At 45.3% G+C, this 27,145-nt stretch overlaps 1 protein-coding gene and 1 non-coding gene across 5 annotated transcripts in view; one reads left to right on the top strand and one right to left on the bottom strand.

Moving 5' to 3' along the window:
* The window catches only part of LOC119446112 (E3 ubiquitin-protein ligase MIB2-like), a 58,151-nt gene extending 45,531 nt beyond the window's left edge, over window positions 1-12,620 (bottom strand). For 2 of the 4 annotated variants that reach the window (XM_049663911.1, XM_037710465.2), the window contains exons 1-3: window positions 12,127-12,421; window positions 9,587-9,904; window positions 1,163-1,334 (exon numbers count right to left, since the gene is read on the bottom strand). In XM_049663911.1, the coding sequence (XP_049519868.1) occupies window positions 1,163-1,334; window positions 9,587-9,815 (401 nt within the window). In that variant the 5' untranslated portion in view covers window positions 9,816-9,904; window positions 12,127-12,421. Of the gene's footprint in view, window positions 1-1,162; window positions 1,335-9,586; window positions 9,905-11,664; window positions 11,996-12,126; window positions 12,422-12,505 lie in introns of those variants that run through there. The other 2 variants (XM_037710464.2, XM_049663912.1) reach the window with 2 other exon arrangements.
* Window positions 12,621-26,142: 13,522 nt separating this feature from the next.
* Window positions 26,143-26,218, top strand: Trnap-cgg (transfer RNA proline (anticodon CGG)). Its single transcript has one exon. It is a non-coding gene; the product is annotated as a tRNA-Pro (tRNA).
* Window positions 26,219-27,145: the final 927 nt, after the last annotated feature.

Raw genomic sequence — 27,145 nt, 5'->3', positions numbered from 1 at the left:
GCTACATTAATTTACAGGCTATATGAAGGCCATTATTTCAATGGGAGCAAACTGAAGTTAAAAAAATAATGCTTCCACTGCACTACGGTGACTGTTTGGGCATGTTGGTTAAGACATGAAAGAAACTTTGTGCACACAAGATGAGGAAAGAGAAGATGCACAAGTGCAGAACTGCGACACCTGTGTGTCAAAATCGTCTATCACCTTATCTAGGAAGGAGTTATCTTCCTTGCGTAAAGATGAGAATTTTCTGCGGGCGGCGCACACATGATGTGTCACAGATTTTGCCAGATATGTGGTTGCTTGCTGCGAACTGCGCTCGTGTGTCTTAGCCTCTTCTTTGTCTTCGTCTTATGTGCATAAAGTTTCTTTCATGTTCCACTGCAGCAACACATGTTTCATAGGTGTTCTCAATGATCATAGAAGATTATTAATATTTATCATAAGTGTCATCTGAGGTTTTTTTGCCAGGGGTAGCCAGTTTATACTATGAGTACATTTTCAGGTTACTCACTCTAAAACTTGTGGCAGAATGTAGTGTGGGTAACTGAAAGCATTCGCACTGAACCTAACACTCCAACTGGTTTCTAAAAGCGAAAGTGAACTGTCTTCTAAACTGTCCTGTTATTTGTATACTGCACTGGCAAACCTTCACCAGACCTTCAGTAGCGTAAATCCCGCAGCGTCAACAGGCTACCAAAATGGAGTGTTCCCGTCTGTGAATATGGCTGCTGGACTTTGGCTGCAGGCATGCAAATTCTCAAGTACCCCTTCCCCCTTCAGACAAGAGAGTTATTCTTCGTGAGCCTTCAATGTAACCTTTCTGTAAGGCTTTACCCATTCTCTATAAAGCCACCTGATTGAGCTGTGTATGCTGTCCTTTCATCCGCATGACCTCAGTCAGAGGGAGCAATGACACAACCTTTTGCCGAAATGTTCGCACTAGACTGAGGCTTCACCCACTGTTGAATTCATCCTTTGGCCTACCGCAATGAGACCATCTGCACATCGGGAAGCGAGGTTTTAGCCAACAGATGTTGAGGCGCTCGTGGTTTGAGACAACAGGCGCAGAAAATGCAGACGCAACATGAGCAAAAAGGACACGAAACCATAGCAACTTGTACGGCTTTCTGTGGTTGCAAAATGCACAGGACTCACTCACCCCGCGGAGCCAGCAGTGTCGTAGCGAACAAACGTGTGGGTAAGGTCATGCTTGTCCGCCATGTAGCACTGGTTGCACAAGTCGAAATCATAGCAACGTGTGCATTTCCACCGGGTGCCACTGATGCCACGCTTGACACAAGCGTCACATATGATGTTCGGATGTTTCACACCTGCACAGAGAGGCAGTAGAGGATTGGAGCAGAGATTTGAATGAATAAAGGCGTAGCCCGCCTATCTCTGAGGCAATACCTGCACAATAATGTGTTTCAGATAAAAGCTTTGCTAGGATAGAAAAGAAAGAAATGCAGTCAAGTCACACCCATGCTCTGCAGAGAGAAAGCATCTGGCCTTTTCATACTGGTAGTTAAGAAACCTTTCATTTTCCCAACAATTCATAAATATGCGCATTACTGCAATTGTGTGCAAATCTTAATGATCAGATTTGTCGTGGTAAAAAGCACTCAACAGACACAACACATCCACCACACTTCACATGCAGCATGTTACATACATAAACAAGAAGAAAAAAAGTGCAGAAGACAAAGCATAATGTTGTGCACACGGATGGAGTTGCTTGATTGAGAAATTACAATGCAATGTACACTCTGGGCTTCAAAAGAAGAATGTCCCAAGAAGTACCAGAAACATGCAGCACTTTCACAAATACCACTTCAATGCAAACAACTTACAAAGAAAATACAAGCCATTTATAGCACAAGCTGGTGGGATTGTGAAAAATATATCAAGAATGCTGCCTGTTCCACACTATAGGTCATTCAGTGAAACCACACTTCCAAGTAACAGCGCTTGACCCATACCCATTAATAAAAAAAAGGAAGTTATAAAAATTATTTAGAAAGACTACAACTTTAATAATAAAAGGAGCGAAAAAAGGATCTTCCATATCTGCCACCAATGGCTGTGGCTGGTAGTGGCTAACAATCCCAGCACATATATGCAAATGCCTAGAAAGTGTGTGGGAGGATGCCCACGATGGTAGTTCAATCATAGAGCATCGCATGTTTAATGCAAAAGATGTGCGTTCAGCTCCCACTTGCAACAAGTTGTCTTTTTTGCCCACTTTCATTTCCCTTTACATTATTTTGAGATTCCAATTAAAATGAAGTTAATTTACTCTATGCTTCCCCTGGCTTCATTATCTGTTGGCTTCATGTCGTTGTAACAAAACAAAACAAAAAGCCCCCTCTCAGTTTCTCCTATTCTCAACCATGAAAGCATAATAGGTAAAACAGAGTGGATAAGTACTTGAAGAGGGAGTATGTATCACTGAACTAGCATCACTGAGCAAAGCAGAACGGTCAGAGAACAGACTCTTTAAAACCAGCAGAATGCACCTACACTTGTCTCCAAGGCTCTGCAGGCAAGGACACTGTGGGGTGCGAGTGAAGGGAACATGAAGCGCACAGCGCGAGATGAGGAAGTGTTTGTCAACCCGCCCTCCGGAGCCGAGAGTCGAAGGGGGGGAGGTGAGGCATCACATATCGCAGTGGCACTTCCTATCTGGGCGTTCCCTGCTACGATAAGTGTGTTTGGGGAAAGCCCACAGCAGACACGATGGCGTTTCCTCTGGTCTACGTCAAACAACGTAGTACTGAGCAAACAAAGTGCGCACACGTCAGTCGCACCTACAAGATGACTGGTCGACTCATGAAGTCTCCATTCCTTTTGTATGGGGTAAAGTTTGTAATAAACAGCGACTGCTGTCACTCATCCGACTAAATAAAGCAGTAATTCAGTAGAAAGACCCAATATTCCCAGCAAATAATTTAAAAATTAAGGGATTCTTTTGGCAAGGTTAAAGAGCAGAGTCTGCACCTCTACGATAAACACAACCCTATGAAAGTGAGTCACACTAAAGGGCAATGTGAACCATTTGGTAGAGCTTCCAGAACATTCTACCTCATAATAATAAGACCAGTGCCATTCTTTTAAGTGTTAAAGCTGTTTTTCATGCTTCCTCATTCTTACCTCTATACATGTCTTAATGCTTATAGTATGCGTTGCTGTCGAAAGCTTACAACATTCATTTTTATTATTGTATTGTTATGTGCCAACATACTGGCAATCCTCTTGATAATCTCAACAATTACTCTTGTACAATACCATTGCACATGCATGTAATAAGATGATTTTTCAGCATTTATTTTGCTAAACTCATTTTCTCTAATTCATCTATAGCTAAAATTTTGTGACAGCTGATTGAGGATCCAAGTGCAGAATTTAGTGAACACTGTCTAAATATGGTTGATGAGATAATAAAGATGGTTGATTAATTGATTGGTGGGTCAATGAATTGGCACCTCCCTTTGCCACTAGAGATGTTCCCATGGTCCTTGAACTTACAATAAAGAACTTGCAATAAAGAAGGTAAAAAAAATCGAAAAGATTCACAAACGTGGTAATGCATTAACATGAACAAATTTAAGCCTGAAGAAATGATGCCTTAAAGAAAACGGGAGAAGGGGGGATGAAGCGCAAATTACCTAGTAATAATTGCAGCCAATTATTCTACTTCAACAACATATTTTACGGATAAATTTGTCATCTTAAACGCTCCTGCCTCTTCTCGGTACCTTAGGCGGTTAACAAAGCTTTCTGGCAAGTTAACCAAAAGCTGCAAGTTTAGCTAACGTGTTGGCAATCCCAATCCCATCAGAAACTACTGCAAGGTAGCACAGGTATGGCTTTGCAGAAGCCAAGCAGGAGCACATGTGCAACCAACATGATAAATGTTGTTTACAAGTGATAACAAGACCCCAAATGCTTTCCCAGCTTTATCAGCCTCTGTTTAGATAAAAACCTTCTGAAAACACCACGTTGGAAAGCCTTTGGCCTACCTCCACATCTGCAAACTTTGGAACTACTCAAGGCTGACTTGCAGGCTTTGTTTCTCAGTAGTGATGCAACTAAGTAAAAAAAGGTTTCATCAACATGTCCAGCAGCTTTGTCCTGAACTATCAAAATTTATATGATTAATTAGGCACACATTATGGTTACCATAAGTGATGTTTGAAACTACAGTAGCCAGCAGATACACTTTTATCACACCCCCTATTTCCATTCTTGCAGTCTCCAACTCACTAAACTAGATGTTCGGATTAAGTAACTAGACTTAGCATCAGATTTTCAGTTATAAGGTGTGGATAAAATAACAAGCCTCAGCATCAAATTTTCAGTTATGAGATGTAAGCAGCCTTCACCTTGTCTTCAGCTCATATTTATGACAGCAGTGGCTCAGAAAACACATGATAAGTTCAACAACACAACTAGTGGGCAACAACATATATCATGAAAAAACAGATAGTTGAGAACGGCCATATAGTGCTAACATGATGATTATGAAACAGGTACTTGATACAAATCCATATCATAGCCCACATCTCTCAAAATCTGTTGTCAATAGCAGAAACAGATTATTCAGTATTCTACTGAGTTTCGAATCCTAGGAGATCGAACATGGGTGAGTTTCAAACACCAGGAGTTCAGAACTGACCCAACTATCTCAATAATAGCTTAAAAGTTAGGCCAAGCATTGGGTGACAAGTCAAAACTGGATTCTACTATCAGTAATGTATGTATACATAGTGTCTAGGTCAAATTGTGCACATCTTTTATTTTCATTCTCTCACTTGGTGGGCTATCAAGAGATTTTCCCCTCTCAGTCATTTTGTTGCACCATTCACCCACTAAGTATACGTTTGTACTGCTCCTCTCATGCCCTCATCCGCAAAAATTAACTAATTACCTCAAAGTTGGACAGTTTTGAAGCCCTATGTTATACCACATTTTTGTACTCGAACCCACACGTGATAATTAACTAGTAACTGAGTGAAGGTCCGAGTCAAAGAAGACTACTGCTAGCTTTACAAGCGTATGCACTAAAAATTCTTGTAAAATCTTACAGGTGAACAGCGCAAAAATCTGACAAAATCTGACAAAATCAGATTTCTGTGCTGTTCCCCTGGAATGATGGACAACGAGCAAGGCTAATTCAAAAAGTGGTATTACCTCGGTGAAAAATCTTTTTGTTTTGAAGTTGCAATGTGTGAAACTGAGTACAGAAGTCATAAGAGGCATTGAGACTGTCATTTACAGTCCTAAAAATACATATACTGTCATTCGCCACTGCTTCTACAAATCCATATCTCCAAAAACTTCCACTCTTCCTTGGCTATCCCCAAGGTTTAGGTAAAACTGAAGACAATGTCGCGGACCAGGGTTACTTTAATTTTTGCTGTCGCTAAAAGTTGAGGCACACTTTCTGATGCACTCACAATACATGCAAGATGCCCTGAGGTACTTTATAGCTTTACACAATAGCATGCATGAAACTGCCACCAAGCTAAGGCTCTAACTAAACTAAAAAGACAATACATCCGTAGGAACCACCAGGTACTGCAACTCTTTAATGTACACTGGAGCAGAGGGACCTTACCCCCGGAATTCAAGCATGCGGAGATTACGCTGATACCAAAGCCAGGAAAAACGCCCAGCCTGGAAAACCTAAGACACATTTCGCTTATGTCTTGCCATGGTAAATTGATGGAACGTGTGATCTTAGACAGGCTACAGACGCATCTCGAAGAACTTCAACTGATGCCGAGCACGATGTTTGGTTTTCGGCCCAACCTGTCACTGCAAGATGTGCTCCTGCAGCTCAAGAGGAAGTACTGACTGCAGCAACGCCGTGCTGCCCAAAAGCAATTCTCGCACTAGACCTAAAGGGAGCCTTTGACAATGTGGGGCACGAAGCCATACTAGGCAATCTCAGTGACACGAATTGCGGCCGACGAACATACAGCTACGTGAGGGCTTTTCTCACAGATCGCACAGCCACAATAGGGCTGGGAAATAAGAGGTCACAGCGAGTAGATACACCTAACAGTGGAACACCAAAAGGAGCAGTGCTGTCGCCGACCCTTTTCAACGTGGCAATGATGAAACTACCAGCCCAACTCGAGAAAATACCGGGGATCAGACATGCCTTGTACGCAGACGACGTCACGATATGGACGATCGGAGGGTCCATAGGAGAACAGCAAGAGGCAATACAGAAGGCAGTAGACGTCGTAGCAAGATATGTGGAGACATGCAGACTGCAATGCGCGCTGGAGAAGTCAGAGTTCCTCATAATCAAGAAGCACTCACGAGGACGATCAAAAGCCCCGGCACCAACCATCCACCTGCGAATAGGTCCTAGAGAAATTACCAAGGTAGACAGACTTCGTATCCTTGGCTTACACTTACAAAAGGACGGGGGCGGAGGATACGCCATAATGAAGCTACAACACACGACCACGCAGATCTTGCGCATGATGCAACGAATTACAAGCAGGAAGAGGGTACTCAAGGAATAGGACCTAATCTGACTAGTGCGCAGGCTCTGATTGTGAGCCGCATTGCGTACTCGGCACCATATTTAAATTTCCGCAATAAGTGGAAGTACTCGACCGGCTGATACGCAAGGCGTATAAGCAAGCGCTCGGACTCCCACCTGGAATGGCTACTTTTCGCCTCGAGGAGACAGGGGTGTACAACAGCGCACGGGAAATCATAGAGGCCCAGCTGGTAAGCCAGAAAGAAAGGCTACTATGCACAATAGTGGGACGCTGCGTCTTGGAACGTCTTGGATATTCCGTACAGAAGACCAGGGGCGCGATCTTGTACACGTTCCAAAATGGAACGGAGGCGTTCCGTTCCATCGAGCCGCACACAATTGGTCAATTTGAACGTCGCGGTTGAAATTGACCAATCCTGTGCGGCTCGATGGAACGGAACGCCTCCGTTCCATTTTGGAACGCGTACAAGATCGCGCCCCAGCACACTGACAAAAATCCCAACACGAATACAAGAAACTATGCACGTCTCACCGATTTCCAGGAACATGCACCCAAACTTCCACATTGGACGGCGACAAGCGTGAGGGCAGGCGCTCGCGAAATAGTAGGAAAACCACCCCAATGTCTTGTACATAGACGCGGCCAGCACCGCAAGAAGCACCGCATTCGTCACCAGCGTAGTCGACAATCACGGGACCGAAATCAATGCATCGTCGGTTTCCAGAGTGAGTGCTGCGGAGGCAGAGGAACTAGCGATAGCGTTAGCCATCACGACGAGACCGCACTGGGAATGTGTCATAGTTCTGAGGGACCCTCAGACGGCATGAAGAAATTTTTCAAGCGCCGAAGTTTCCAGGACCGCACATCGCATTTTGAATGGAGCGAACCAGCTCCCACCATACATACAAATTTTGTGGACTCCAGGGCATGAGTCCTTACATGGCAATCAGCAGGCACACACCTACGCCCGAGTGCATGCACACCGGGAGCCCCGAGAGGGCCTCGCCGAGCAGTTTCATCCAGAGCCCATACCATTAACCTACACGCACATCCTACAACACTATTGCCTTTCACAAAGAACTCTACCGCCGCCTCACAATGCTCTGACACGAGAGGAAGCTGTAATATGGTGAAAACTGCAAACAAACACATATCCACATTTGAGTCTTTACCACGCCATACACCCTGCGCTGTATTCCTATAAATGCCCACACTTTACCACACCGGTATGGGCTTGTGCAAACACACCACAGCTCACACCCATAACACACCCCACTACACGGCAATGGGAGGCAGTGCTGTCCAGCCCCGACTCGACGGACCAGCTCAACCTGGTCAACCGAGCGAGAAGGGCAGCTAAGGCCGCTGGACTCCTGGACTGAGGGGACCACCCACTGCAGAGCGGAGGAGCTACCTACGCTCGCGTGCTCTTTTGCATAAAGTTTATTCTCTCTCTCTCTTTACATAATAGGTGCTTCACACATTACGCACAGTGTGCGACCTGTAAAAAGATAATGCTGCATGGTAACGACTGTGGTCTCATTTGATTCAAGTGAAGACAATCAAAATTTTACACCCAACTCAATATTACGTTATTGTTTTCTATTCAAAGCAGCTGAATTCCAGTGAAAATTTCGCTACACAAAGATTGGTCACCAAAAATTCTTATCTAGCCTCCCATTGCTTTTTCTACATAGTTTCTAGTGTTGTAAAATCTTGCTGCGCTCCCCATGACACCCCTTCCCTTAGATATTCCTTCATGACTCTTGGTTTGGTGTATAGCACAGTTTCCTGCAAACATCACTAAAGAGAACCATGGCACTGCAGTCGTCCAGCTACCATAAGAATGACGGGTAGTACTTAGATTTGTCTAACCTTCATGTTTGCGGCTTCGGACATTCTTGTGACATTATTTACTACAGTACATTTTTGTTTATATTACGAAAAATCAACATTTCCTAAATGTACAAAGGCAGTAAGTTCCTGTACACATGCATAATAATTGTGAATTGTTGCATTTATGCCGCAGCTCCCTCTAGTAATTTTTCTATGAAACTATGGTCCATAGACCACAGCTTGTGAAACACTGGTCTGGAATGTGAGCAGTCATTTGATATGCTGTGTTTAACTTTTAATATATATATTAATTTTTTTTTCCTTATAAACAGAACCCCTTTTGAAAATTTTGCTAGCTGACATGGCGCTCGAAACAGTCGCGTAAATATAACTGATAAGTTGAGAATTGTCCAACCTCAAGACTATGAATGATGGTTCATGAACAATATATTTTATAAGTCACTGTTGCAGTATCTCCATGAAACAGGCCTTCATGCTTATATGTAATTTCATTCCGACATTATGCCGCATAGCAATCTAGGAGAATAAAATATATATGTAGAATTGATATCAGAAATCTCGTCCTGTCGACACATGAGGAAAAGTGCCAATGAGAACAGCTGTGTGACATGACAGATCTTACTCCCAGCCACAGGAAACAGCTGCAGACTTTCCAAAACTTAATACCGTCATGACGCTGATAAGTATAAAATTACAGCTGACAGCATAAATCCCTCACGGTTTCTAGCGAACGTGCTGCCAAGAGGAAATGCAACGTCGAGAACAGCTGTGCAATAATATATCGCCCACAGGAAGACAGCTTCAGAAGTCACCGGGTTTTGCTAATTACAGTGCTTAGACCAGACAGGTGAGTTTCATACATGATGTGGTGCAGAAAAATGTCACCACGACTATTATCACTGCTAACCCAAAAGTGAAAACTTTTTTTTTTTTGCTATCTACTACAGCACAATACACTGACACAGGTTGCAGTGAACATAATTCGCTACAAATGACATTTTATCTTGCAGCACAAGCTTTACGAGTATTCACCTGCATTATACACAAATGTATACCAGCTAAAATGTAACATCCAGTGAAGATCTCATAGCTTGGGATGCCACGACCAAATGTGGCGCGAAATAATGTTGGCACTCGCAGTCCGATATGTAATTAATTTTAGGCTGTACATGTAAAAGCTTTCTCATGAGGGCTATGTAACTCACCGGCTGGGGCATTGTCGAAGACTCGTAGGTCGTATGCGCCCTGGTAGCCGACGCGGTAGTTGGTACGGGAGCCCGAGTCCCACTGCACCACCACAGTGCGATCTGGTGAAGATGTGCTCCCAGGTTCGCCAATCTCCACGAGGGTGCCCACATGTCCCTCGCCACCATCCTGGTTCGCCCACTTCCAGTCGGGCCCACGAACCACCCGCAGGCCCAGTTCAACAGCCATTGGCACACAACCACTCACGCACCACACACGCGCACACCCACTGTCACTACTACCTTCGACGGACGGGATGGACGGCACTTGTTGCCATCCTGCAAAGTGAGCAAAAAGAGACAGCGACAGTTAGTGAAGAGCGCCACTGATGTAACGCTGCATAGTAGCTCTATGACCACATTGGAGCTGATATACTTAAGGAACAACTTTGAGTTCATTCCACATCATCAGAGAGTTTAAGAAATAGCGCACGCAAGCATCTTTGCACAACCAAAACCATATGCTTTGCTTGCGTTCTTTTGTACTCCTTTTGGATTTTTTTTATACCTTTTTGCATTCTTTTGTACACCCAGCAGTTTGCATCTCCTAACTTTAGCTATGCAATACCTAAAGCTCCCTCTTCTTATCTACTCTACCAAATGTCCAACACAGCAAGCAATAACGATTATGTGGAAGCACACACATTTGCACCAGCCAATAATGACTGATCAAAAACCTCCAATGCATTTTAGCTAGTGTAATATTTACATAGATCTCAACCAGGTTGCTCTATAAAGGCAATGCTCGCTTCATCCTGAACACAAGAAAACCGTGCAGGAAGTGAACAGCGGTCAGTTCTGTGCCGTGACACTGAATTCTAGTCATCGCAACCTCTCCATGAGTTTAGTGAAGGCACGGGTACGATAAATTCAATTACTGATGTGGTTTAACAGTGAAGGCATTGGCTTTTGCAGCAATAAGTGCTTAATGATGTCGCTGGATGGCACAGGATAGTCTGAGGCCATACAGTGCAATGACTATTTCAAGCTTAGCACAGGGCGACATTCAGCAGCAGCAGTCATAACAATGTACCAACCCTGGAAAACTGCCTATATCATCACCATATTTAAAAAAAGAAACAAAAAAAAAAAGAACAGGATCACTGTCAGTCTACAACAATGATCCTACTTTGCAAATGATTATTTAGGATCCCTGTCAAGTCTATCACGGTCTGCTCTCAACAGATGTCTCATGACATATATGGTAAAAAGGTGCTGCAATATGTAAAACAGTTTCTCCCAGATGACAGGTAGTTTTTTTACATGTGCCGGTCACATTATAGCTACGTGCACACACTAACATTTAACAGCAGTGTTTCTCTAGCCATTGACATCACTGATTTTGCACTAATTATTTTGAAGCTGGCTTGACTTCGCCCTTACACAAAAGTAAAAGATGGTTTATGTGTAGATAGATCCTCAGGTATTTTATTTTGCTAGTGCAAAGTTATTCTTAAATGCAATGATTACAAGGCACTCGAGCGCAAAGGCACTTTGTGTTAATTATGTTGAATAGCCCGAGCAAATGTGCAAGGGCAAGAATATATATATACATATGTGCGTGCGTGCGCGTATGTGTGTGTGCACCGCGAGTAGGTTCAATGTATGAACTTATAAGCAGCAAGTCAGTAGTAATGACATGGGAGACAATGCAATAAATCTGCCACAATTGAGAGCAGCCTAAACGGGGAAAATATCGTAAATAGCCTCAGATCAGTTTACAAATTCTGCACGAACCCGTTACGGTAGCGCAGAAACTTCGAAACACAAACGCTTTAACTGCACACGAAAAATACTGCCCACACTCGTTCAGGCGTGGGACGCCGAGTGCAGCCACGGGTCAGCGGGAAGCAAAGTTTACGTAAATACAGAGGCTCTCAAAACCTCTCGTGCACTAAGCAGTGACATGTAGATATTTGTTTTGCGCACATTCTCAACCATTAAATGCACCCCTTGCGACTACAGTTGAAGCGTCGATCGAGTCGGTCATGGGAGTGACCAATCGTTGGTCACCATGTCAACAAAAGCATTCAACTTACTTCACAAAAAAAGAATTTCGAGAAGTCCCAACACGGTCCCGTGCATGGACTACGGAGAGCCATGGACAAGAGGATTGCTATCTCTTTTTTCGTAGTACGAGCAGACGCTCTAAATATGACCCAATCGTCGATTTTTCGGCAGGAACCACTGACCGCAACCAATCGAACCGTGACGCGACCGTGCCTGGGCACCGAAACGACGCATACCTCGAATACGACCTACAAGTCAACCGAACGGCACTCTGTTCTTTCCTCAGACGTTCGAATGCGTCACGACGACTTCGGATTTGAACGCAGACGCAGGATACGTCAACGCTAGCGCAAATGAGGAAAATGTAAACATGTTGCACTGGAAAGTACATACGCGGTAGTGGTCGCAGCGCGTCCGCCGATCGTGCCGCTGCGCCAGCCGTCGGCGCACTAAATCTCTGCAAAGAGCTCGTGAAAATGAAAAGGACTCACCTGCCTTCTCACTGCAGCAGTGAACGCCGACACTGCGGGCATGCGATCGCACAACAGCCGCTGCTAACTGGGAAAAATGAGCCCCTAGCCGCAGCGTTCGAGCCGCCTACAACAACAGGAAGCCATGTTGTTTGGAACACCGCATTACAATAGAGCACGCTCAACCAACCACCGCGAGCTTCCGTTCACGCAGCCTGACGCTGGGACACAATGGAAAGAGAAGCCTTTGCTTGCAGGCGCTTCCGCCGAAAGGTCTGTCTGCTGGCGTAAATGATGTGCCGCGATGAATGGAAATGAAAACCGCGGCCCTCGGATGATGCCTTTGAGCCGGAAAATCGAGGAAAAGCGGCCGGTCGACGAAAGGAAAAACTATGCTCACCCTGTTGCAACCATGTCGGGGAAGTACACGGTGCGCCGTTAGTGGTTTCGGTTCAGGTTTCGGCGTCTCGGCTTACGCGCAGCGGTACCGTGCTCGGCGTCGTCTCGCCGTCGCGAGATCCCAGTCGTCTGAGTGCACGGGGTGTTGGTGCGAGGAAGTTGTTCTTGTGTGCGTACCATTCGTGGGGAACGGCGATGAATTGGGCGGTGTGCACAAAATGCGTCAAAGAGGTTTAGAAGATGTAGCACCTTGGAGCCAGTGGTATACATACCCACTGTGGTATTGGCCAAGAACAAGTAGTTCAAATCAAAATAAGGAAGAAATGTAGAATAATTCAAACAAAATTGGATAATATGTAGGTCAAATAGTATCAAGAGAGATAAATTGAGTTGTCGAATTTATTAAAATGAGTGATTAAATGAAAACATGAAATTAAAACAAATCGAAGTCAATTTAGTTTGTATGAGTGTTTGCGCGCGTGTGTGTGTGTGTGGGGGGGGGGGGGGTAAATTTGAAGGTCTGCATTTTTGAAATATTTAAATATAGGTAGTACCAACCACTATAGTTAATGGGAAGCAAGGACTTAATATTATGTTTCCATTGCGAACCATGGACAATCCCCCCTCGTGGGTACGTGCCTTATCTTGAAGGCGACGACAACTATGAGTCGCAATGACCCTACGAGAAAATACAGGAGCTAGATTTAAACGCCTTTTATTGTTGAATTGCAATGAATCGTCCATACTTTCCTCAGACGATTTTCGACATTTAAGATTTCGGTGGAACACGAGCAAATGCTTTAGACGCCAATGTGAGGTGACGCTGTCAGATTTCCGCTGCAGAGTTCCCCGCCTAAATTTTTATCTTCACAGATCTGGTTTATCAATCACTGACCTATGCTCGTTTTGTAATCAACCGGGAACTATTAACCATTTCTTTCTTTCTTGCCACCGCTTCTCCTCCCTCCGTAGAATGTTTCTGATATTTCCAAGTAGTAATCTGGGTTTGGCACTTAACAACACCAAACATTTTGTCTTTTGGCGCCTGTCAATTAGGCACAAGCCAGGGTTCGATTGAAGCATCCGGTAGGTTACGCTGCTAGGGTACCGACCGTGGGGCATGTTACTTTATTTTTGTAGTTAGTTTTCTCGTAATTTTGTATTTAGTTAGTATATGTATAGGCCCTCTCAAAATCTGTGTTAGGAGTTAGTGGTCAAAATCTTCATTTTGATTGTTCGCCTTTACCCCTTTTGTACGTTGTTGGGGGTATGTTTTATTTTATCTAGTGTGGCCCATCCCACTCGTGGGTACGAGCCATGTTTTGAGGCAACAACAACAACAACAACAAATTCTGGATGGCAGCGTAAACCTTCCCGTCGCGGTGCCCAACAGTCCAAGAAGGTGGAGCGGTGCTTCTAATGTTATTTTTCGCAAATTAGAAAATCGTTAACAATCAATGAAACAAAAAAACGGTCTGTTGTATTATATCCTCCCTCCTCACCCCTCCCCCAAACACACAAAATCGGTGAAGGTGCCAGCTCTGTGTAAGTAAAAATTTAGGATTCGTATTAGACAACGTAGTCGACTGATGACGACTTCAGGTATTGGCGTTTGACAGATATTTATTGCTTCAAGGATACATACATGTATCCTTGAAGCAATATATGTACATTATGTACATGTAAACGGCGGTAATGTGCTAGAAACCCGGATGCAGCGCTGACGTTGCTCTATACTGCGAACAGTAGCTCTGACGTTGAGCTAGAGGACATTTACTCAGTTATGTTACGTTCAAAGAAGGGTGGCAGATTGGCGTTGTTGGTGCCAAAAATCTGGAGAGTTTGTCAGACGGGGCACAGAATGCACACAGCGTCATTTGTCTCCGAAATGTAGCCGCTGTGGAGAAAACTACACGTAGATATGACTTGAATAACCGGACCAGCCAGATACGCCTTCGCCAACAAATCTGCCATTTCGTTAAGAAATAAGCCGGCCTCTATATACACCCACGGCACCCGAACTAATCTGATAAAAAAAAAAAAAAACAAGCTCTGCCAGTTAGATCAGGCGCTTAATTGTACTTCGAGTTGGCAAAGAACCAAATATTTTGCTTTCATGAAACTTGTCATAGCACCAAACATATATAGTGCCCTTCCTTTTCGGATAAAAGCCGATGACTCCAAATTTCTACACCCCGATTAAAAAAAAAAAAAATCCGGTTAAACCCGATTTCTGCAGGAAGTGCTTATGCTTTCGTAAAGGATAATAATAATTGCAATGTGCTACAAAACTAATGAACGCTACCCACCTTTTGTGCGCATGTGGCCAATATATGCTAGTAATATTATTCGTGGATGAATATGGCATATGCGTCCTTTTCGCTGAGCCCTCAAACGCGAAAACCGGCATATAGTATAATAGGTATACGTATAGCGTACAGCGCCTGTCTGCCTAGTGTGAACGAAAGCTTGTTGCTTTCTATAGCAGCTTCGTTTGCATGAATACTACGTGACCCATCGTATCGCATTTCCCACACATCGCATACATGTAAACGGCGGTAATGTGCTAGAAACCCGGATGTAGCGCTGATGTTGCTCTGCACTGCGAACATTAGCTCTGACGTTGAGCTTGAAGACATTTACTCAATTATGCTACATTAAATGAAGGGCGGCAGATTGGCGTAGTTGGTGTTCCATAAATGTTATTTCAAGATGGTGCATGGCGACGAAGAAGGGAAACAGGACAACAGACAAGGACGAAACGCCCAATCGTTTTACATATGATGGGCAGATAAATGCTGAAAATTCACACGATAACCTATATACATCAATTAAAAGGGCTCGTAAGACAAGGAAAATCATCTCACCTCTTGCGAAGAATGCCCATGTGCACTACATTACAACATTATTTTCGTAAATAAAGTGCAGAGAACAAAAAAAAAGAAAGAAACGAGTCGCTATTGCAGAACTCCATGAAACAGGCCTGCATGCTTATATTTAGCTTCATACTGACGTTGTGCCGCGTGGGAACCTAAGCGGGGGGAAAAGAAGGAGTAAAGAAGGGATCGCCAAACATGTCTATATTTATTGTTTTTTGTCTATGTTGCCTCTTCGTCAAAAGTACAAATAATGCCTACCAACGAGAATTTGCATAAATGTGTTCGGCAATAAATGAGTTCGGCACATGACTTGCGAGCTGCTGTCATTGTCATCACATCTTCCCGTCAGGTATTTCACTCGTTTGAATATGTATGTGATCAAAACGAGACCACTGCGTGTTCCTTCATCATATGTATACAGCACAGGAACACGCTGACGGAAACGAAGACGACAGGACGGGCGCTGACCAAACGGAACTTAATCTCCAGGATGACACCAAGTTCGAGATACTTATTTCCCAAAGTGTGGGACGAAATACATAAGCGTTCCGGTTACTTTTGTGCTTCAATGCATAAAAGAGCGTTTTGTTAATAAAAACAATGAACTGGAACAACAGTGCATTTTTACGGCGAGTTTGATTGCGCATATCCCAATGATGTCATTCTGGAAATTCAATTCTAAGAGGATACGCCTTGCAACCTCACCGGCTGCAATTCGTAAATTGCAGTACGTACCATAAAGTAAATAACTGAGAAGATAATTAGTGAATTTTGTTTAATTAGTTGAATATGTGTTTCGATTTCTCGTGCGCGTAATGTCCACCTCTCTGAATAATGCAGCTCAATGACTAGAATTATGTTATCTGCAACAGGCGAGTTTTAAAAATTCCGGATGAATTAAAAATGATCACCCCGTATACTAAATATATGGAGATAAAAGAAGCAATGCCTTGTCGTTGTGAACATCGGAATTTTTTAGCTTGTGCTGCTTTGTATTGACGCTTGTATTGTTACAACTTCAGATGAAATAAATAATAATAAATAAATAAATAAATAAATAAATAAATAAATAAATAAATAAATAAATAAATAAATAAATAAATAAATAAATAAATACACGCGTGTTTTCAAACAAGGAGCAACATATCTATGGCTAAGGCATTTTGTTTCGTTTTAAAAACAAATAATGACCAGGAACCAGATATCTTTATAGTTTTACAGATGTTTCCTCCTATTGCCCTCAGCACACGAAAGAGCGCATTCACGTGCGTGGCTTCAACACGGCGGCTCATATTGCACACGCGCCGCAGTTTGAAGGGTGTTTCGATAACGCTGAAGCTCGTTAGCTGCACTTACCGTATATCTTTCCGTTATGGATCCGAAGCTGAACAGAACACAGACAAAGCTCACGTCATTTGTTCCTGACTAAGCCAGAGTGCGCCATTTACGGAGCAAGGTGCGTGGATCTGACGGCTGTTTCTTTTTCTCTCTCTCTCTTTCTTTCTTTCTTGTTGTAGCGAGGAAAAAAATAAACAAAGACGCGAGGATGTATACTTTGTTGAGTATGCAGCTGCTACGGTCGGAAGGAGCTGCGAAAACTATAAGCGCTGACAAATATGCAAGGACGGGTAATGAGAGATGGAGAGAGAATTAAGTTGTTTTATAACGGGACCGCAACTTGGCCTACGTGGGCTGGGAGGAGGGGTATAAAGGCACTTGTGGCACAGCTCCAGGGTGCGAGAGTTAACTTCTTTCTGTCTCTTCATTTTTGGACAAAACGAAGCCTTTGTATCTTCCTTCTCGTGGTCGCTGCTTCTTTCTGGCCCGTTCATATACCAGTTTTTGTCCGTTACACTCCTCTATACCGGGTGTTTCTTTTTTCTTTTTAATCGCCCTGTGGCAGATAGCACAATTCTAATCCTCGAAACTGAATTACTCGAGGAGGCGGACATTTCTTGCACGAAAAATTAAAATGCGCGATCGACTTTTTTTTAACTAAATACATTGCGCCACACATAGCAACTTGCAAACTCTAGCCGGAGAGTTCGCGAGGCGAACTTGGAAAGACACTCTCTGGATGGCACCAGTTTCGAGAATTATTCGTTATCAAAGTGTGTGACGAATTACAGCGGCGTTCCGGTAACTTTTGTGCTTCGATGCATAAAACGGCATTTTGTTAAATAAAAGTAAGTGGAACGACAGCGAACTTTTACCGCAAGTATGACGTTGCATATCTTGAAACCGGCGCCATCCTAAGAATTCATTCCAAGTCGGTATGCCTTGCAAACTCATCGGTTACAGTTCGTCATTGCAATATGCACCGTAATATACAATTAGTAAACATAATTAGCGAAAGTTTGTTAATTTTCGATTGCGCATCTTGATTTCTCGTAAAAATTAGTAATGTCCGCCTTTTCGAGTAAGCAACGTGGAATAGTATTATTATATTTGCCATAGGCAATTAAAATAATTTCCTGTATAGACTAAAAACAGAAAATAATAAAAAAAACTATATACAAGGTGTCTGGTGGTCGGGGCTGATTAGCGGAGCAAGTGCAAAAACGCGTGTTGGCAGGGGTGGCAATGCATGCGTTGGCAAGAGCGAGCGAGGCTACCCCACTATTGCGCCTCAAAAAGAGAGAGAGGAACGAACTATATAGCACACACGCTAGGTTCCCAAACTGCATTATTGCATCTCTTGACAAAGCCAAATGAGCTCAACACACCTGTAGTGCATAACTGCAGGGCTAGTGTATACTTATTATACGTGCATGCGCACATTTTCTCATCGTAATTTAGCAAGAATTATCCAATTGCTGCGCCTGCAGCCAAACAGACCCGCCGCGGTGTCTACGTATGGCTATGGCATTCTGCATGCTGCTGACACGAGGCCGCGGGTTTAATTCCCGATCGCGGCGGTGGCGTTTACATGGGAGCGAAATGCGAAACCGCTCGCGTACATGCACGTGATATTCAAGCGACGCGACTGGCAGACCCCGTCGCGCTGATCGCGTCGCGGCTTGGAGCAACCACACGGACGCGAAATTGCGAAAAAAAAGTTGCGGCAAATTTGACGCGTGTGTTATTGCACTCATGTCACAGACGTCGTTCACACAAGCCCGTCGTCCTCGCAGTCGAGGACGGCAGAAAACTAGGTGGGCCCCGGGTGGAGTGATGAAGTTAGGAAATTTGCAGGCGCAAGCTGGAATCAGCTAGCGCAACACAGGGTAATTGGAGATAGCAGGGAGAGGCTTTCGTCCTGCAGTGCACATAAATATAGGCTGCTGCTGCTGATGATGATGATTCTAAATACATGTGTACGTTTTAGAGCTGTTGGAGCGCCGCAGGAAGAGGCATCGGCTAAGCTTCTTTTTCCGGATTTTGCAACAACCCATAGAGATAAATAAAAGAAGTACATTTGACATCCAGGAAGGAGAACTGTGCGAACAAATAATAGTAGAGCCATTGAGTCTTATCGCGTACCGATGGTTTTCGTGACTCATTTTCTTCCTGATGCAATAGAAATGTGAAATGCACTACCCAACTCGGTTGTTAATAAAAATGATATACACGAACTTGAACGTGCATTAGATATGCATCTAATAATTGTGTAACTTTATGTGTTTCGGCACCTGAGTGTGTATTGATACGGTATATGATTGCCTATGATTGTAACCCGCCCTGCAATGACCCCAGATATGGGTTTACGGCACCAATAAAATAAATACAAACAAAAGAGCTATAAAAAGTGTCCAGAACGACATATTTTATTGCCTGTTCAAAAGCCATGTTTGCCATTTTTTTGTTTGCATTATGTGTTTGCGCGGGCTCTTGAGTGTAATTTATTTTTGTTAAAAATGTTGTGTGAACTAAGTAAAAAATTATGGAAGCACAGAAGACCTTATATTATTTTTAGACTGTCAAAGTCGGAACATCGTGCAACTGCGTAAGAAGCATATTGCACCTTCTCGCAGTTAAATGTTTGCATGCTCAAACAAAGGTGTGCGCAAAAAAAAAAAGAAAGTTTGGTTCCAATGTGTGGAGGGATTTTGCTATGCCATGTAAACATTTCGCCAAAATAAAAAAATTAAGAAACAAGTCGGACCCCCCCCCCCCCCCCCTTTTACATGTTAAATACGACTGTACTTTTTGCACGCACCCCGTAGCCATCTACATATAACAAACAAAAAAACTACCCCTGACGTTTTTTTTTTATTCCATTGACCAAACCCTATTGTCCGAAGTGAGCGCATACAAGTATCTTGGAATTATATTTACGAACAACTTAAATTGGAATAGCAACATTGCTAACACCGCCTCTTCTGGGTTCAGAAAACTATGTGTACTTCGCCATAAGCTTAAACATGCATCCCATGAAGTGAAATCATTAGCCGACCCCATTTTCATTCGACTAAAATTGGAATATTCGTGCGTTATTTGAGACCCGTTTACCAAAATCAAGATTGACGCCCTTGAAATGGTACGTAGAAGAGCCATGCGTTTTATTTTTTCAAAATATGGCCCAGAAGAGTCTATAACTGAATTATTGCGTACTAAAGGCGAAAAATAATACGAGTGAAGTTGCTTTACTCCTTAATAACCGGTAAATTTTCTTTAGATCCTAGTCCATACATAGCTCTTTCTGCATCCATGGAGGAAAACCCGTCATTCCCAGCCCCTAACTCTCTCCCCTTACGTTGCCAGGACAAACCCCTCTAAATTTTTTGATGGAATCTCATAACCTTCCATCATCTCAACTACTCTGAATCAATTCAAACTCATATTATTAGTATTTCGTAAGTAACATTGCTGTTTTGTGCTATTTTGTTTGCTTTCCTAAGTTTTATATCTTGCAATTCTGCATTTTGTACACATATTTTTGATGTGCTACCTTGCCCCTCCTGCTTGGGCCACACGGCCTGCACTATGATGTAAACAAACAAACAAACAAACAAACAAACAAACAAACAAACAAGCAAACAAACAAACAAACAAACAAACAAACAAACAAACAAACAAACAAACAAACAAACAAACAAAGAAACAAATAAATAAATAAATAAATAAATAAATGGCCTATACCATATCGAACTCTCAAGTTGGCACCAGCTTTGGTGCATAGTTATAATGTTCGAAAAATGAATTTTCTGTGAAGTAAAACAAGAAAGCTATATAACTGAGCTTGACGCTTGGGGCCCATTCCTTGAATGCGAACACATCAAGAAAATGTACATTTAGTAAACTACTGGACAAAATAGTTATTACTGCGAAGCTGTTTACCTCTAGCCCCCGTATGCATCCCCCTATGCGTTCCAACTGGGGGCACCCTTGGCGGCTTGCGTCCGTATCGGTGACAGGAATGGAGACGATACGATTGGACAGGATTGTGCACGTGGCCTGTGCTTCTGTGGTTAAAACGTCACGCGCGTCGGAGGTGCCGGTGCGGCTGCGGTTGCGGTCACCGCATGGGAGGTGCGGTGACCGCGCGGCGCTTGTGTCGGCGTAGTGTGGTGCCGTATGAAAAAAAAAAAATCACCGCATATCCACGACGTGAATGTTGATGAGTCGGCGAAGCACCGGGGGATCATTCGGGTAAACCAGAGCTACGGACGAGAGAGAAAGAGAGCGCGCGTCGGGAACGAACGCTCTTGTGCACCGCAGCGCCCCTAGCTACGGACGAGAGAGAGAGAGCGCGCGTCGGGAACGAGAGAGAAAGAGAAAAAGAGCACAGCTGCGCCTCTAGCGGGAGCGGCGAGTACTAGCGTAGCTAGAACGGCGCGACGGCGGACAAGGCTCGACCCTAAGGAGCTTCACCCCTAAAATGTATGATTTTATAATGTATGCAGCCTAAACAGCTTCGCTGGTAATCCATCCCGATATGAATGTTGCGACCCCAAGAATATTTTAAATGCGTAAGCATTTCTAAGGTAACCAAACGAGAAAACTGTCCGAGCGTCCGTCCGTCCTTCGCGTAAGACGATCGCTTTCAAGATAGAGCCCGCTGTGGAAGACGACGACCAGAGACGCTGCGACGGCGAACGCGCGAGCAGTTGCGCGAGGGGCAGTATGAGAACGCTGTCATGATCAGCTGCATCGGAGCCAGCTGCGGAAGATGACGACGCGCGAGCAGTGGCACAAGCACGTCTCTGTGACCACGTGACGTGTGCATTAAGGCACGCACTAGGCACACGTTTAGTAAGCCAGAAATGTAGAGCAGCCGTGGCTCCACCTGGCGCCGCCCCCTGCAGTAGTTTGCTTGCCTCATCAATTCACGCTGCGCCGCCTTCCACTGCAGTTCCTGTCACTGCAGCACTGTCGCATTTACCGTAATGGCGCCAAGACGACCGCAGCTGCTCAGCAGTGCTAGGATTACCAGCAGTGTTAACACCACGTCGTTACTACGGAATGCTTACGCATCATTCAGATAACTCCCTGAGGAGATTTTTACTTAAAATTTTCTTTGGCTAACTTGGCTGTCAAGAACCGCCAGGTGATCCAAATTATTTCGGAGTCCCCAAATACAATGTGTCTCATAATCAGATGGTGGTTTTGGCACGTATAACCCCATAACTTGATGTTTGAAAAAATGCATGACTATAGAAGTTTTCAGGTGTAATGAACACAGTGCTGGCCACGGTGCGATTAAAATGTCTATATAAGAAGCGAACGCGTTTGCATTCCGTTGTGCAAAGCTTAGGCACAGCGAAACTGTCGATCTTCAAGTCCAGTAATGCGAAGTGATAGCAAAATACTAGGCCAAGCAAAACCTACTTACAAACCTAGCAATAACCAAGTTAGAACCTAGCAGCAACCAAGTTAAGACCTAGTAGCAACCAAGTTAAGACATAGCAGTAGCAGCCAGTAAGACTTGAGGATCGACAGTTTCGCTGTGACTAAGCTTTGCACGACCGAGTGCAAACTTACCCGTTTTTTTAGAACTTAACTACGCATGTAGGGAAGGCATTCTCGAACGATCATTTTCGGAGCTACCTTCCCTTTCGCGACATTTCGCGTGACTAGCTATGGACGCGTCGGCGCCTACAAGCGACGGCGTTCCTGGCATGCCACAAACCATAGCCTCCTATATTTAGGAGGCTATGCACAAACACAGGCAGGCTAACCAAGGTTGGCACAGTGCCAAGAACGCTGTTGCTTGCGACGCCGAATGCGTTGGAGGCTAGCCGCTCGATATCTAGCGCAAGTTGACACGACTAGGCGCAGCCCTTTTCATGACGAACTCCGAGGCCAAGCGCATGCACACTGGGTGTTTATGTCAGTTATGACGTAGATGGTTGCTAGGCGACACGTACCAGCTATTTTCGGTAGCTTCGGCGAGGCGGGAAACGGTTTACCAGCTGCTGCGGTAGCTAGGTTGCTGTGTTGCTACTGCTTCGGCGCAGGCGCGGCTAGGCGAGGTTGGGCCAGGTGGTGCGCAGCTGTGGCTTGGTTGTTGCTAGGCAACGGCGCGGAGTTTTCGGCACACTTTGGAAGTTTCTCCTCCAGCTTTAATAGCTTCGCTGTTAAAGAATGACTGCGGCTTAGCTCAGCTAACCCTGGATATGCAAAGCGAAAGCTTGGTTTAGCCTGGTTAAGTCTTGGTTTCACTTGGTTAACCTTTGATTTAGCTGTACTTATTATACTTAGGTACACACTCATCGTTAAACCAGGTATAAATTATAAGCCGACAAGTCTAAGCGTTTTGCGAGCCGAACTGGTCGCTCTTCCTCAGGCTCCGACGCTAGCTTCGCGCGCTTGGCATTCCGGACCCTCTCCAGGGAAGCAGCTCGCCGGGCGATATCCGCGGGGTGGTCAGACGTCGATTGCCGACTACGGCTCAAAGCCTCCCTCTCCCGTGCGACGCTCACAGAAGACGGCCTGGTCTCGCTCTCATCCTTGGCCACGGAGCAAGAAACCTTTAGGAGTGGAAACTCCCAGAAAAGATCACAAGCCCGCGGAGCAACTATCATGCTGTATCATAGAGAAAGAAAAATTTCTGTGCGATGTTCTTCTCATTTTGTGCTTTTTATATGCTCAGCCTCTACCTTGCCTTGGAATAAAAACATTGCGGGTACTCTGTCTCTTTGATTGATATATAGATTGACCGCTTGTTCCAAAAGAAAAGCGCGATGAATAAAGCCGTAGTGAATTATGATTACCTGCATATCTTTCTATTATAACTTAGTCGAAATAAAGATTACGTCATGACCTCAATTCGCACGCACAGTTTTGAGCTAAAACAAATAGGGAATCGCTAAATCAAAACGACAAACAATAGCATTGCTATTTGGGCGGAGAAAAGTGGTCTGAAATCATTAACTTTCGCCATAGCCAAACGTCGGTTGCGCACAGTAATCCAAAATTCGCGCCAGTGAAACCGAAACGGGAAGCGCAAGCCAGTTGCTCTCACCAACCACCAGGTGCGCTAGAGTCGATTGGGCCGCCGGGGTCTATGGGAGTGTCCACTCTTTACTTTTTTTTCTTTCTCTATGGCTGTATCATCCTGACGGCCGAGAAAGAAATTGTCGCCGTTTTGATTGATAAGGCAACTGGTCACGTGTGTTGCTCCCGTTCATCCGCGCGCCTGACAAGTTCTACTGAGGGCACTCACGCGTCCCACCTGCATCCCCCATCTTAGGCTAGCAAATTCTGAAAAAAGACACACTGCGCTTAGCAGCGTTGTTAGTATAACGGCCCTCGAATAGACACCGACAAGAACAGCTGCTGTTTGACTTAAGTGCGCACAAATACAACGTTACGGCGAGCCCGCTGAAGCGAACGCCCGGGTCGTCTGCTTTGAACGGAAGACCCAGGCCCCGCCGACGAGTTCGCGCCCGAGCTGCTCGCCGGGCATCTGCTTTTATTGCGATAGCAATTATATGGACACTCCAAAGCAGATTTGTCGTCGTCGCCGTCACCGTGAGGTTCCGTATGACGTCAATGGAGATGAAATCCTCGCCGCGCGCCGCCGAACGCTGTATGTGCGACTGGAAGGGCGCGAGGGACGCGCGCTTTCACAGGGAGTGAACCCACGGCGGAGAACAAACGCGCGTTCTGCGCCGTGCTCCCTTAAGGGCTGCAGAAGTAGGCGTCTCTTTCCTCCTTTACAATCAACATATATGTAGCGCAAACGCGCCTTCTTCCGACGCGCTAAAGGCCGTGGGGGGGGGGGGGGGGAGGGGGAGGGAAGGTAGGCAACGTTTAGCTGCCTATTTGTGCCTATTTATATCAGAGGCTCCGTTTAGCTGCCTATAAGTGCCTATTTATATCAGAGGCTCCGGCAACAGTCACCAACGCCGCACGCATTTTGTGCGAACGGGCAAAACGCCGTCGGCGTCGACAAGTTCTGCGTGTGGCCGGTGCTGCTGCATGTCCAAGTTTATACAGCTGATAAAGCTACTATCATTACTCCGTATAGCTCTCTACAAATTTGCTATCGCAATTGATGCTTCGCCTTTCAGGTGAAACTGCGACAACTTTTTTTAACAGCGAAGCTGTTTAAGCCAGCCGTAATTTGTGGCTTGTGGTTCGTATCAAGAAATAAAAGAAAATAAACTTTCTTGCTGAGGCGGGATTCGAACCTGCGTGCCCGCGGTCCCAAGGCGAGCGTAACCACTAGGCTATACAGCCACGCTTGCTGAACATGCATTTATGCGCACCATGTGATTGCGTTCGAGCGTCGTCATCTTCGTCCACAGCAGCGCGTACGCGCGCTCGTGCTCTGCGAGGTGAAGAGGTTTTGCGCGCTATGCTCGGGAGAGAGATAAAGAAAACGAGAGTGAGAGAGAGACATATTCACGGAGCGGGTCTGCTGGAACGCGGTGTCGGTGTTGCGAGCTGCGCTATGCAACGCGCAGTGACGGCCGTTAAGTCCGAGACGCGCGAAAAGAAATGATCATCATAATGAGTAACAAGATGAAAAGTTCGCGCGCACTTCCGGAAAATGCTGGGCTACGACCGCCCAGCTTCGCTGTTTCAAGCGTTGCACGGCTGAGTGCAAGGTTAAGCGTTTTTATTTTTCGCTGCGGCTTGCATGACGGCTAGCGCACGCGGCGGCGGTGGAGCTCGGCCCGGCGAGTCACGTGATGCGTTGCCTAGGCTACGGCGCAGCTGCGGTCAAATTAAGGTCAAATTGCTGGCGACGGCGAAACTCGGCTCGACTGGGTTAGTAAAGCTTTCGCTTTAAATATTACGAACCCTACCTCGTGCAGTTGTTCATTGATCGCTATCAGTTTCTCCCTTTTCGGGCGAAGCTGTGGCTTTTTTTGTTCAGTGTTGTTGTAGACAGTCGTTTAAAAGACGCGTTCCGAAAACATTATTTTTTATCAGACTACCTTTACCTCAACGGAAGCTGGTGTTCGTTGACAAAATATTTAATCTAACACCACAGATATCGCCAGCGCAACAATGAAGGTTGTTTATTGTAGTGTGCACGAAGCGATGCTTGATTTATTTGGCTCCAGTGTGTCACTATGTAGTTTCCGGGTAGCAGCAGGAGGAGGAAGAAGAAGAAGAAGGGAGAGATTTTGATGACGCCAAACTTCCACGAAAGCTATAGAATTTATGCAGTGTGGCCAATCCCCCTCGTGGGTACGAGCCATGTTTTGAGGCAACAACAACAACTGAGCTTCACGCATGGGCGGGGGCCCGTTCCTTATATGTGAACACACAAAAAAAATGTATCTTTGTCTCACTGATGCTGGAAGGTTCGACCGGTGTCAAGACCGCGCTCTGTCCGGCTCTTCGAACAGTGTGCTCTCGGGGCTTTGGCCGTGGCTTAGTGGTAGAGCGCCCGCCTCGGCTGCGGGAGGCTATGGGTTCGATTCCCACCGCCGCCGGGCACCCACTGGTTCAAATTGGGTACAAGCGCGCCCCGGCCTGGCGTTCGGCTTTCTTCAGGGGTGATGCGCTTGGGAAAGGAGCCTGCGCCCTGAATTCCCGTCGAAACCAACGTGAGCACGGTAGGGCGGATTTAATCCCCTTGTTTTTGGTGCCAAGTGGTGTTTTGAGAGAAACTAAATTGTTTGAGGGTGAGATAGTGCCACAGATGTCGATAAATTCTCCAGGGAACAGCCCGGGGTGAACTCCGCCTTGGTCGACCTCACTACCACCTGATCAAATGCCTCTTGAATCTTTCTTTAGTTGTGGGGTGAGCAGTATTTCTGTGGCGCTGGTGCCTTTGCATGGAGGAGCCATCCGGCTGAACAACCCGAAAGCAGTACAGGCGGAACTTCAGGCGGCCACGCGTCACTACTTGCACATTATTGATGTACGACAGTTTGGCAGACGTGGGATTGTTTGCTGTTCGCCAAATCAGGCGTCCGTGTATGACCTACTTAAGTGCTCATCATTTAGATCGATGCAAGTGGGTCCCTTCATCCCGCCGCATCTTGCCTGCACCAAGGAAATAGTTAGGAGTGTGGACTCCAATTTGAGTCCAACAAAGACCCTGGAAAAGCTCTCCGCGGCTGGTGTAATTGCTATTTACCGACGTAACAGAATGATGAACAATGCACGTGCACCTACTTAGTAATTGCAACGTTCGCGGGTGGATCTTGCCTCACGGAGATAAAGGTCTTACTTGCAATCTTCAGAGTGGACCCGGCCGCTTGCCTCGCTTCCATTACAATGCCGCAGTTGTTGGCGCTTTGGCATAGGTGGCTGTAAGTCGAGCCTTCGTTGGTGCGCCTGTGGGGAGAGGCATTCCGCTAGTGACTGCTCGGCTCAATCGGACACGTGCTGTCTTTGCGGTGGAGCCCACTCTG

The sequence above is a fragment of the Dermacentor silvarum genome, chromosome 3 (assembly GCF_013339745.2).
Source record: "Dermacentor silvarum isolate Dsil-2018 chromosome 3, BIME_Dsil_1.4, whole genome shotgun sequence".
NCBI classification, from domain to species: Eukaryota; Metazoa; Arthropoda; class Arachnida; order Ixodida; family Ixodidae; genus Dermacentor; species Dermacentor silvarum.
Note: the sequence above shows the minus strand (reverse complement) of the source record. Positions and strands in the feature narration are given on the sequence as shown.